Source organism: Pongo abelii, chromosome 6 (assembly GCF_028885655.2).
Source record: "Pongo abelii isolate AG06213 chromosome 6, NHGRI_mPonAbe1-v2.0_pri, whole genome shotgun sequence".
Taxonomy (NCBI): domain Eukaryota; kingdom Metazoa; phylum Chordata; class Mammalia; order Primates; family Hominidae; genus Pongo; species Pongo abelii.
Genome location: NC_071991.2, coordinates 136,999,422 through 137,012,875, shown reverse-complemented (window position 1 = coordinate 137,012,875; position 13,454 = coordinate 136,999,422). Strand labels below are relative to the sequence as shown.

The 13,454-nt window shown below is 46.4% G+C and overlaps 1 protein-coding gene across 5 annotated transcripts in view; it reads left to right on the top strand.

Moving 5' to 3' along the window:
* Nucleotides 1-13,454, top strand: part of HIPK2 (homeodomain interacting protein kinase 2) — a 233,639-nt gene that overhangs the window by 165,252 nt on the left and 54,933 nt on the right. For all 5 annotated transcript variants that reach the window (XM_024249427.3, XM_024249423.3, XM_024249422.3 and 2 more), the window contains exons 5-7: nt 659-745; nt 2,883-3,067; nt 9,113-9,275. In XM_024249427.3, the coding sequence (XP_024105195.1) occupies nt 659-745; nt 2,883-3,067; nt 9,113-9,275 (435 nt within the window). The remainder of the gene's footprint in view (nt 1-658; nt 746-2,882; nt 3,068-9,112; nt 9,276-13,454) is intronic.

The window sequence follows — 13,454 nt, the reverse complement described above, 5'->3', positions numbered from 1 at the left end:
CCATAGTAATTGGAAACAGCAGTTTCCCCAGCCATTTGGGGAATGTATGTCTGTGTCTCAGCCACCAATAGAGGGGCAGCCCAGCCACAGACTCTGGGGCCAGCTGCCACCTATTGGCCATATGACCACGGCAAGTGCCTTGAGCTTTCTCTTCCTGTTTCCCCATCTGGAAAATGGGGATAGTAATTGTGCTACCTAATGTGGTTGTCAAAACTATTAAATGAATAAATGTGCTTTAGAACAATGTCTGGCACATAGCAAGAGCTATGTGCATAAGGGTTTATTAAATAAAATTGGAAAATGCATGGGAAAGCCCTTTGCTTTTCCACAATGGAATCTTGTCTTATTCCTTAGACTCAGAGAAGGCTGTAAGCTGATCGAGGATATGGCATACCTTGATCAGCTTGTGGTATGGAGCAAGACTGCTCCGTACCTGACTCAGAGCCAGCCCCTGACATGTGTGCATGGGAAGGAGGAGGGATCGGTTGGTGTGGATGAAGAGAGAAAGGAATTGCAGGTGTGCAGGTCATTGAAGAATCAAAATCTCTTCCGAAATGTGGGAAAGAGACCCTCTGTAAGACACAGGAATTCCAAGGCTTGAGTCCCAGTGATGAGGAGCTGAGTCACGTTACCAGTCGGCTTTTGCCTCTCTTGACAGACACCAGATGACCATGAAGCAGAGACAGGGATTAAGTCAAAAGAAGCAAGAAAGTACATTTTCAACTGTTTAGATGATATGGCCCAGGTAAGCTTCATGGGTGAGTATGCAACGTAAGCCCTTTAAAACCAAGGGCAGCAAGACTTCTGCAATAGTAATAGAAGATAATGGGTTGAAATCCACATTATTCAACTGCAGTGGTTGACCTTGACCTTAAACAGTTATAGCCAGCCTTAGTAAGAATACCATTTGGTGTGTGAAACATTTTTAAAACTTCATACCAGCTCCTTTAAAATCGTTCCAGTTGGCCGGGCATGGTGGCTCATGCCTGTAATCCTAGCACTTTGGGAGGCCGAGGCAGGTGGATGACCTTAGGTCAGGAGTTCGAGACCAGCCTGGCCAACATGGCGAAACCCCGTCTCTACTAAAAATACAAAAATTAGCTGGGCGTGGTGGTGAGCGCCTGTAATCTCAGTTACCGGGAGGCTGAGACAGGAGAATCACTTGAACCCAGGAGGCAGTGAGCCGAGATGACACCACTGCACTCCAGCCTGGGCAACAAGATCAAAACTCCATCTCAAAAAAAAAAAAAAATTCATTCCAGTTTATTGGTTCCCACTTGTAATATAGTACTGGCCTATCTTCCTGATGTTATCATGAGAAGAATTCCAGCCCATTAGTACCCATGGGTTTAATGCCCATGATTTAGTGTATATGTTTCCTGGGGCAGCCGTTAGAAGGTGCCATGAACTGGATGGCTTAGGACAACAGACTTTCATTCCCCCACAGTTCTGGAGGCCAGAAATTGGAAGTTGGGCTTCAGCAGGCCCATGTTCACTATAAAGGCCACAGGGGAAGAGCATCCATGTCTGTCTCCCAGCTTCTGGCAGCTCTGGCAATCCTCAGCGTTCTTTGACTTGTAGCAGCATCCCTCTAATCTCTGCTTCCTTCTTGGCATGGCTTTTGTCCTGTGTCTCCTCTGTGCCTCTGTGTCCACATCTCCCTTGTCTTGTCACTGGGCCCACCCTAATCGAGTATGACCTCATCTTAACTCAATTTGATTACATCTGCAAAGACCCTATTTCCAAATAAGGTCACATTCACACCTACTGGGGACTGGGACTTTAATATATCTTTTAGGGGGATACAATTCAATCTGCTACACAGTCTCAGCTCACTGGTAGGGACCACAGGCTCTCACCTTTGTGCCCCAGAGAAAATTCTAGAACTTCAGCTATTTTTAGTGTGAAAACTAGTCTGAAACCAGGGCAACCCAAAGTGAATTTTCTCTTTAAAGCAATGAGAAACAAAGCTATACACCAGTAAACACTTAGCACTCCTCTTACTGTAGATGACTATAACCAAAAATCATGATTCTGAGTAAAGTGTGCTTGTCAGTTGATTAGCAGCTTAGATTATCTGAGAAAACTGAAATTGGTTTCCAGACCATGTCCTGGAAAATACAGAAATCACCACAAAACAAGACTTTTAAAGGCGATCCCAGTATAGACTCACCCTTGGAAGAAAAATCCTTTGTTCAGGTATCCTGCCTGTCTTGGCCAGAGGTGACTCCATTGAACACAGGGACTAAAATAATTCTGGCCCTAACTGGGGAAGCCATGAGAAGGATGATACGCTGTAGGTGGGGGACGGGCACACTCAGGCCCTTCCATTTCCCTCTAAAGGTTAAATACATACATACATACATAGACTTTTTTGCATCTTATTTCTACTGTTTGGCCGTGACTCTTTTTTAAAAATTGTGGCAAACACACACATAGCCTAAAATTTATCATCTTAGCCTTTGTTAAGGGTACAGTTCAATAGTATTAACACTCCCATTGTTATGCAACCAGTCTCCAGAACTCTTTTCATCTTGTGGTTATTTTTAATGAGGAGTGATGAAAGCTGCATTTCAACTTAACTGATGAAAGCAGGAGCAGTTTACATCCTGTCATTCAGATATATTTGCAGGTCCCAGCAGTGGCCCTCTCCCCTTCCTGGGGCACAGCCCCTCTCTGCCTTTCCTGCAGAGAGAAAAGCCACATCCTGTGGGCAATGACAACATGTGGGTGGTGCCTCCCATAGGGGCAGAGTTCCTGGGAACTCTGAGAAAGGGGGCTTGAGAGATCAGGAGGAAGTTGCAGGGCAAAAAATAAGGGGAGCCAGGAGAGGGGAGGCACGCTGGGGTCTTCCTTGGTAACCTGTCCTTACTTGCGTCCAGGTGAACATGACGACAGATTTGGAAGGGAGCGACATGTTGGTGGAAAAGGCTGACCGGCGGGAGTTCATTGACCTGTTGAAGAAGATGCTGACCATTGACGCTGACAAGAGAATCACTCCAATCGAAACCCTGAACCATCCGTTTGTCACCATGACACACTTACTCGATTTTCCCCATAGCACACAGTAGGTGTCCTGCTTGATGCTTCGTACCAGGGATCGGCAAACTTTAAAGGCCCAGACACTAAATATTTTAGGTTTTGCGGCCATAAGATCTTGGTAACAACTACTCAGCTGTCACTGTAGCTGAAAGCAGCCACAGATGCAATACATAAACAGATGAGTGAGGCTGCATTCTAATAAAACATTTACGAAGAGGGCAGGGCCGGGCGTGGTGTCTCATGCCTGTAATCCTAGCACTTTGGGAGGCTAAGGCAGGTGGATCACCTGAGGTCAGGAGTTTGAGACCAGCCTGGCCAATATGGTGAAACCCTGTCTCTACTAAAAATACAAAAATCAGCTGGGTGTGGTGGGGCGCACCTGTAATCCCAGCTATTTGGGAGGCTGAAGCAGGAGAATTGCTTGAACCCGGGAGGCGGAGGTTGCAGTGAGCCGAGATCGTGCCATTGCACTCCAGCCTGGGCGACAGAGCGAGACTCCATCTCAAAAAAAAAAAAAGAAAAGAAAAAAAAGAAAGAAAGTGGGCAGTGGCTGGACTGGGTCCCTGGCCTGCAGTTGGCTTCACACTGAAAAGGAGGGAAGAGGAGAGCCCAGAGCTGGATGAACCTGACTCTGGGTATCTGTGCAGGAAGAGAGGTGCCTGAAATGGTAGTCTCTGTAGTGCAAAACTAGTCTCAGGGCCAAAGATTGCTCCCAGAACCATCCCAAGTGGACCCAGTCCAGTTTGGGTTTGGATTTTCTCATTGATTTCTTCAGCGTGCTGTGTGCCAGGGTACAGTGGTGAGCAGAGCAGACGGCACTGCCCACTGGAGCTTGCAGTCCGTGAGAGAGAATGGTATAAAATAAGTGATGCCCAAATCACCAGGCTGCTACCAGGACAAGTATCAGGTGTGATGAGAGCATACCCACAGGGGAGCCTCATTTGGGGGCAAACCAGGAAGACTCCCAGGAAGTGGCCTGTGAAGGATGAGGAAGAGGATGGGCATAAGCAGGCAGGGCATTGCCTGTATGGACAGGACACTCCCCCATGGGCAGGACCATGCACCCATCCCAGAAGGCAGTAGGTGAGACAGTGATGCATCCAGTCAGCCAGGGCAGGCCGTACATGTTAAGGTTTTTAATCTTGATCCAAAAAGCAATGGGAACTCATTAAATGATTCTTCAGCAAAGGAATAGCTGGTTAGATCTGTGTTGAGCAAAGATCTGTCTGCTGCCACACAAGTCAAATGAGTCTGGAAAAAAATGCCCATTCGGTTTAACAACTCACAAGTTGTCAGTAACGCAGTGGCAGCTATTCAGTGGAGTGGTAAAAGCAGAAACCAGTTTAGCAGGTTGAAAGACCAAGTGAGAGGTGAAGAAATAGCAACCTTTCATGAAGTGAGGCTATGCAAGAGAAGAAATAGAGGGGTGACTGGGGCGGGGTCAGGGAGATTAAGACGGGGTTCAGAGCACAGGGATGGGCCAGTGTCACTGGAAGGATGGATGGACGAGGGGCGTGTGGATGGCAGCGTATGTGCTGGTCTCATGGAGAAAAGTTGAGGGAGTCCTGTCAGACAGCTTCTGCTTCTCAGAAGTAGGCAATGAGGTTATCTGTTGAGAACGAGGTGGAGGGTGGTTTAGAAGGGTAGAAAGTTTAGGTAGCTGAAGCAGAAGGTGGCAGAGCAAACTGACCAGAGAAATACGGTGGAATTCTTGAGCCCTGAGGTTCGACATGAATCGTTTATAGTGTAACTCATCTCCCCAGGTGAAGGCATAGAGAAGACAGATCAGTCTTCTGATCTAGGTTTGTCCAGGTGGAATTTTTGCCAGACTGATAAGAGAAGAAGACAGATTGACAAGGAAGCTGATGAGGCTAGCCAGAGAGTAACTGTAATCCAGAATGATGGCTATTGGAGGCTTTGCCCAAAGGGAAAGGAAGTGAAGATGGGAGGGGATCCAAGTAAACGTGGTGTTCTGGTCAATGCAGAGAAGGGTTATCATAGTCATAGTGGAATGAGCTGGATGGAGGAAGAATGTGGCTGGGAAAACAGGATGCTTGAACTTGTAGTTTCTGGAGGTGGAGCAATTTCAGGTTTGACGGTCCAGGGAATGAGTGGCTGTACTGGGTTGAAAACAAGAGTCACTGGACATGAGAAATAAGCGGGAAGCCAGGGTGTTTGAAAACGGACCTGTGACTTCTGAAGCCTTCCTGGCAAGGCAGGGAATGGCTTGGAGAGGAAGATCCAGCCAGTGGCAAAGGCCTCAGTGAACGAAGGGGAGACGAAATGAAGTCATGGCCGGTTGCAGTGGCTCACACCCGTAATCCCAGCACTTTGGGAAGCCAAGGAGGGCGGATCAGCTGAGGTCAGGAGCTCGAGACCAGCGTGGCCAACATGGTAAAAACCCGTCTCTACTAAAAATACAAAAATTAGCCAGGCGTGGTGGCGCACTTCTGTAATCCCAGCTACTCGGGAGGCTGAAGCACAAGAATCGCTTGAACCCAGGAGACGGAGGTTGCAGTGAGCTGAGATAGTGCCACTGCACTCCCGCCTGAGCGACAGAGCGAGACTCCGTCAAAAAAAAAAAAATACGAAGCCGTTGGTGGATGGGAAGGTAATGGAGGGTCTCACTTCCGCCTCTCAACCCTGAGGTACTTGGGATGTGAAAGAATAAATAATCACATCCTACATCTGCAGGGAAAAGGGGTGTGCTCAAGAGAGCAACAGAGTCTATAAGGATCAGGAGGGGAAGGGAATCCTGTGAGAAGAGCCTGGAGATGTGAGAATTGTGTGTATCATGGCAGGCCCTGCTGTCTCCAGAGTCAGAGGGGGCTGGGTCTCAAGGCTGGACCCGCCCCTTCCTGGCCTACAGGAAGTGAGTGGATGGCACCACCGTGGATAGTGCTGCCTCCATTTGAGTTCCGTGCCTTACTGTCAGTGAAGGAAGTCAGATGGCATTGCAACAAACAGATAGTGCCTCTTTAATGTAAAACCATGCTTGAAACAACTGAACTCCGGTACAAAGAAGGAATCTGGACCCATCCCTCCGCTACTCTTGTTACGGGATTTGTCCTTTTTTTCTTTTTTTCTTTTTTTTTTTTTTGAAGAGGAGTCTCACTCTGCAGCACAGGTTGGAGTGCAGCAGTACGATCTTTGCTCACTGCGTCACTGCAGCCTCCACCTCCCAGGTTCAAGCGATTCTCCTGCCTCAGCCTCCCGAGTAGCTGGGACTACAGGCACATGTACCACGCCCGACTAATTTTTGTATTTTTAATAGAGACAAGGTTTCACTATGTTGGCCAGGCTGGTCTCGAGCTCCTGACCTCAGGTGATCTGCCCGCCTCGGCCTCCCAAAGTACTTGGATTACAGGCGTGAGCCACCGTGCCTGGCCTGGATTTGTCCTGTTTCTGAGTGCCATAGGGGTCAGCCACAGAGCTGTCCATCTGTACCTTAAGAAGAAGAAAGGCAAACTTGGAAATTTACTGGATAGGGCTCCCATGAGTTCAGTCTTTTGATATCACGGGTAAGATGGGATGACTGAGAAACAGCTATGGATAGGAGACTGAGGAAGGGGGTGCCCTCTACAGAGGTCCTCTTAGCCGTCTGCACGAAAACAGTCAGACAGTCACCCCCATAAAGCCTGGGGATTTAATGACCTCAGAGTCCTTCCACCTCTGGGTTCTGTAAGGAAGCATCAGTAGAGTGTTTCACGGCTTGGTCACATGGAGACCGTGAGCATCAGCAACCAATTCAGAACTTCATCTGGGACCCAAGAGGGGCACTGACAAGTTAGAACTCAGAAATTAGCCTAAGAAGGAAAGGTGTGTCTCTGAACACAGCTAGGCTTGCCTGAAAGGAGGCCTGATCCCTAAAGTTCTCTAGAACTTGCTGGGAAGACCTTGAAGAACTCCAGGGCAAGCATAAACCTCCAGGCCCATGCAGCTGTAGCGCCCCTGCCCTGGGAGCTGAGCCACAGCTACTGGATTACTAGGTGAAAGAGACCCCACTCCTTTCTCCATACCAGGATTCCAGTGCACAATTTTTTTAAAAACCAATCTTCTTATAAACCTAAAGTGAGAGTACTTGCCCTTTCCTAAAACCCAAAACTTGGAATATTTCAGTTAGAAAATTCCGAAGGATTATGAAAATTTTGTGTTGAATTGTCACAAAACAGTCAAATGCTTTAAACCCATTCCAAAAAGAATACAAAATGCATTGGTTTTATGCTACAGCCTCCACGCGCAAGACCTTGGTACTTAGTAGGAGCTGAAAACACACTGGCATTAACAGCATTATTAGGAGTATTTTTAGCTATTGGATACCGTAGAATATGTTTTCTTTTCTCTTCGGCATCATCAATCGGTAAATGGTTATGTCATGTGCATGACGCGGCCAGTGTAAGTGGTCAGAATCTTAGAAAGAAGTAGGACTCTCTAAGTCGCGTCTCAGTCAGTCGTTTGAAACTTGGAATGCATTTTTCACAGGATGTTTGGGAATAGCCCACAGACACCAGCTTAGCCCCAAAGATAGCACACCCACAGAGTGCTGAAGTAGTACACGTTTGTAATCCTAAAATAGTAGAAAACTTTTATTTTACTCATATTCAGTTATTACATTTTTTATAATTAAAATAGACATTTTGAATTGAAAATTAAATGGGATTTTTTTTTCTTTTTCTTTTTCTTTTTTCTTTTTTTTTTTTTTCTGAGACAGGGTCTCGCCCTGTCACCCAGACTGGAATATAGCAGCATAACCATGACTCACTGTAGCCTCGACCTCACAGGCTCAAGTGATTCTCCGACCTCAGCCTCCTAAGTAGCTTGGACCGTGTGCGTGTGCTACCACACCCAGCTAATTTTTATATTTTTTTTTTTTGTAGAGAATGGGATCTCCCTACGTTGTCCAAGCTGGTCTTGAGCTCTTGGACTCCACCCACCTTGACCTCCCAAAGTGCTGGGATTAAGGTGTGAGCCACCCCACCCAGACTAAAAGGGATTTTATTATCTTGAATATTAGCATTTGAGGAAAAGTAAGTTTAACTACAAGAAATGAATGAGAAGCGCTGTATAAATTCTGAAGGACACTTTTTGGTCGATTTTCAAGAATTTGGGTGGTTGAAGCCACTGTGGCTTTCCTTTTCCTTGATGCTGGTTTCAGCACCACTTTCATACTTTACTTTTGTAGTTGGGGTTTTGTTTTGATACACAGATGCAATGGGGGAAGAAAAGGAGAAAATTCCTATTTCATGTAACTGGACAAGACTTAGACAAGAAAATGAAGGCTGAAGTTGGTGAAAGAGGACGTATGTGTATACATGAAGGTAGCCAGTGATTACCTATCCTCGGGAAGCTCCCTACCTCCCTAAGCTTCAGCCTTACTCGTGAAGTAGGGACGAGAATCATGTCTCCGTCTTACGGATGTCGCCGGACCGAGTGAGAGGTTGCAGAGTATTATTATTAGGACACTAATAAATGTTAACCACTATTATTAATTGTTAGTATTATTACTGTTTCCATTACCTACCTGCACAACCCCCGTGGGAGAAAGTGTGGCAATAGGGTCACCATACTGGGTTGGAGAGTTCCTTGGCCGTCCCCTAGGTGGTGCTGGTGACCCAGGGTAGCTGAAGAAGGTGAGCACAAGGGTTGTCTTTGGGAAAGGTGGAGGCAGGTTATAAGTGACTAGTTAATGTTCCCATTCAGAGAGCTTATAAATTGGTTTATGGGCCAGAAACCAGGCTGAGAGTTGAGAATGAGCAGTGACGCTGTAGGCGGACCTGATGTGAGAATGCACTGTGAGCAGTCAGTTTTGTTGTGATATATAGAACCTATATGGAAAAAGGGTAGTAGGGCATTGGAGAAAATTCATCTGAATAACCGTGCCTGTTGCAAATGCACAGGCTTTGCACAAGCAATCCAAGAAACTTAGACCTAAAGTTTAGTTTCCCTGCTTGTCCTGTTTACTGAATTAACCCTTCTCTCCTTTTCTTTCTGTGTTTTCTCCCCTTCATCCCATGTTACCCTCTTCCCCTCCCCTTATGTCTCAATATGCCTCTGCCTTTTGCGCGAACAGCGTCAAATCATGTTTCCAGAACATGGAGATCTGCAAGCGTCGGGTGAATATGTATGACACGGTGAACCAGAGCAAAACCCCTTTCATCACGCACGTGGCCCCCAGCACGTCCACCAACCTGACCATGACCTTTAACAACCAGCTGACCACTGTCCACAACCAGGTAAGTGGGGAACAGAAGGGAAAGAGAGGCGGGGCGGCACAGTGTGAGCCTCAGGACTTGTATTTTCCATCATACCTAGTCAGGAGGCAAAATTCCTGCTGTCGTATTCAACAACTGAACAAAGTATTTGCGTCCAAGGTTATTTCCTTTGAGGGACCCAGGCACATTTTGTGTTGACTACTGGCCCCATTGACAGGTCCCAGAAAGGACTGGTGAGGGGCATTCTCTCTGAGATGGTTCCCCTTACTGCTTCCTCTGTCCTGATGTGGGAATAGGGGGAAGGGGGTGCTATGATCCTTTTATGCCTCATATGTGCCTGGTAAAGAATTCCAGAACTGGCCAGGCACAGTGGCTCATGCCTATAACCCCAGCACTTTGGGAGTCCAGGGTGGGAGGATCACTTAAAGCCAGGAAGTTCAAGAGTAGCCTGGGCAACACAGTGAGACCCCGTCTCTACAGAAAATACAAAAATTATCTGGGTGTGGTGGTGCATGCCTATAGTCTCAGCTACTCGGGAGGCAGAGGTGGGAGAATTGCTTGAGCCCAGGACTTCAGGGCTAAAGTGAACTATGATTATGTCATTGCACTCCAGCCTAGGGGACAGCATGAGACCCTATCTCAAAAAAACAAAGAAAAAGATCATGGAAACATGGATTTAATCTAAAAAAAATAAAGATTCTAGAACTGGGAAGGACTCAGGGAATCACCCAGTTCAGGCCCTTCCCCTCATCCCCACATGGGTGGATCTACCTGATCTCCTTTTGGGACAGATAAACCCTGTCCTTTCTCCGAGTCATGGAGAAAATCAGTTCATCAGCCTGTCACCAGAATCCCAGCAGCTGGAACTAAATGGGATGGGGAAGCTAAGGTTTTCTTCCCACAGATTTCCAGGAAATTGGCAGAACGAGCAGCTAACATACTGCTTGAAACTTGGATGACACCCAGGCAATATTTATTGAATGAATAATCTCCAAGTCTGAGCTGAGACTGCCTCTAGTGTCTAAGAAACTGTAACTCCTACTCCCATCTTTCAATCTTCCTGGTTCCCCCAAAGAAGGGTCCCCAGATTTTTGGTCTTAATATCAATCTGGAATGACAAGACTTCTGTGTAGATGTATGTGTACCTGAAATGTGAATACCTTATGTCCACTCTTTTTGAAAGGTCCCTCCTGTCACTGAAGAGTCACTGCCCCCTGCTTTTCAGCCCCTCCCCTTCCCACCCTTTTCCCCTAGGCCACCCGTGTGGCACATTGGCCTGCTCAGGCCTAGCTTTTCTTCCCAGCCTGCCATCTCCCTTTGCCCAAATTCTAGGAGAGGCCAACTGGTATCTGCTGCCCTCTGGGGACCGTTTGCATTCTTGAAGCTCTCCTTAGGGTGAAAGAGCTGTTGGGAGTCTGAAAACTAACCTTGCCCAGCCCTAAGGCTAAGGCATCCATAGCCAGACCTGTGAGCTTCTTGATAAAAATCATCATGGTTTTGTTCATTACCTCCTTGAAGACATTTATTTCTCCCACCAGCCCTCATGAGACACCTGGTCTTAACTCCCTAACCCCAAACTACCTGTCCCCATCTGCCATCTGCCCCATCAGGTATCAAAGGCATCTGAGAAACAGAAGGAAGGAGCACCCCTCCAATGCAGGCATCATGTCAGGTGGAGGCTCCCCAGCAGGCTGTCCTTCCCATGGATGTCTTTCTGCCAGGCTGGAGAACTGTGGTCCCTGACCAGACGGTGGGGGGGGGCCACCACCATCTTGCTGGTGATATGACAGCCAGCATATCCACTCCAAAGGGTGTTGCAAAGACTCTGCAAAACTAAAAGGGTTGCTCATCAAAATGCAGTTGTCAAATAAGAACACCTGTCTTCTCCACAGCACTGAGACCATCCAGATCTGGCTTGGGACTGGGGTGAAGCAGAAGTAGCTGGTAACTTAGTGTGATGCCTGGGCCAGAGTTGTGGGTAAAGGAAAATGACATCCCACAAAAGCAAAGGGTCCAAGAACAGGATTTCCGTTCTCTTGCATTGGATTCTACTACTCCCTACTTTTAAATACATCAGAAAAAAAAAAAAAAATTACTCAGGACACACCTAGCCTTAACTACTAAGGCATGCTTTTCCTCCACTGATACAGTTGTTATTAAATAACATCATTACTAATAGCTAACACTTATTATGTGCCAGGCTTTACTAAGCGCACCATAACTGTTAATCCTCCCAGCAACGTTCTGAGATAGGTTTTATTATTATCATTTCCATTTTAGAGGAGGAAACTGAGGCACAGAGTGATTAATTCTCTTACCCAAGGCCCTTGCTTGTTCATGAGAGATGGGCTTAGGCTTTGCAACCAGTAATCTGGCTTCAGAGTCTGGACTCTTAAAATATACATACACAGCAGCATAAGTAAGTCTTAAGTAAGTCTTATGGAGGTCTCCAAATGCCTTTCCTAGGTGATGTCTGCTCTTGAAATCCAACAAGACTTCTTTTGTTCACTGCTGGTTTTAGTAGCTAGCTTTCTACATGAGCTCCTTGGAGCTGTTTGCCCATTTAGATATTTAGAAGCAATAAAATATAGGCATAGTTTTGTGTTAGAAGTTGAAGGACATTAAACTACTTAAAGAATCTCTTGCCACCTTTAACATATATCCAGTAGACTAACCAAAGAACCACTTCCCAAATGATCATGAATCTACAATCCTTTAGGTCTCAAGGAAGCTGGGTCAATAATTCATAACCCGTTAAGTCTCAAGGCAGCTGACTTCCTCTACTTTCTAAAACGTTCAGGTTACCCAGTTGGTAACATATTGAAAAATAAGTCTTCTCTCAGCTATTCCTTGTTTATCATGTGGATCAGCCACTTCTCTAACATTTCCGTGGAATTCTATTATTTGGACCTAGCCATCTACCAAGAATTTGAATTTGAGTTTATAGACCAAGCTCAAACCCCTTCCTTCTGAAACCATTTGAACATCTACTACAACTGCTTCCAGGAATCACTTCTTCCATTTTTGGAAAACCTGTGTCATCAATAAACTTGCTTTTTCACTAGGCACAGTGGTGCACACCTGTAATCCTAGCTATTTGGAAGGCTGAAGTGGGAGGACCACTTGAGTCAGGAGTTCAAGTCCAGCCTGGGCAACATAGCAAGACCCCAGTCTCTGATTTTTTTTAACTTGTTTTTTCTTGTTATTACTGTCTGTCAGCTGCAAGAGCTCTTCCCAGTTCTCTGTGTGCTCATCTCTGGCAAGTGATAGGCTAGTTACCTTTCTGAGAGCTAAAGGAGGATATACAGAAGTAGAAAGCTTTTTGTTGCCCTCACATGGGCTTCTTCAACTGGTCCTTAAGCAGGATTAGAAACTAGGGGAAAACCTTATGCATGTCTGATGGTCACACTGGAGACTGGGTCCATATCAGGACACAAGTGCCATTCGTCCTTGAGTCTACAAAGACCTGGAAGATTCAGCCTCTCAAGGAGCTCATGATCTCCATGGTGAGACACGCTGTAAGCAAAAATAGTTTAATCAAAATGCAGAATAGCATGCACTAGGGGCCAGGTAGACAAACAGGTTATGTGTTACAGAATCGAGAGGAAGGAGAGACCACTGCAGGCTGGAGGAAAACACCACTAAGACACAGCCCCTCCCTCCCAGGAGACTTTAGGCTGGAAAGACCAACTGTACTGTAAGGCAGATTGTGACAGGAGCTGGGCTAGAAGGCTATATTGTACTGTGTGACAGCAAAGGAAGGAGCAATTCATTTCCATTAATGGTGTCTGAAAGGGTTTCACAATGGGGCATGTGGGACCCAGGCTAGGCCTTAAAGCACAGAGGCTTGGAGAGAATGCTATGGGTCAGAGAATTTGTATGAGGGGAAAGGCCTGTGCTCACAGTATGCTTGGAAAACAATGAGTAAACTAATCTTGGTGTCAGAAGAGTGGAGAGTAGAGGGAGATAAGTCTAGAAGGTAAGGTCGGCCAAACCAGGGAAAACAGGGCACTAGACCAAGGCGCATACCATGTTCATCAAGCCATAATTGGGATTTTGGAGCAGGGGTGCTGACATGCACAAAAGTGTCTTTTGGAAAGAATGATCTAGCCTCTGTGCTCAAGAAGGCCGGAAGGGAAGTAGAGACCAAACATTTCTAGTCAGGGCCTTATAAGTCCCAGGCACCAGGAAGTCACAACT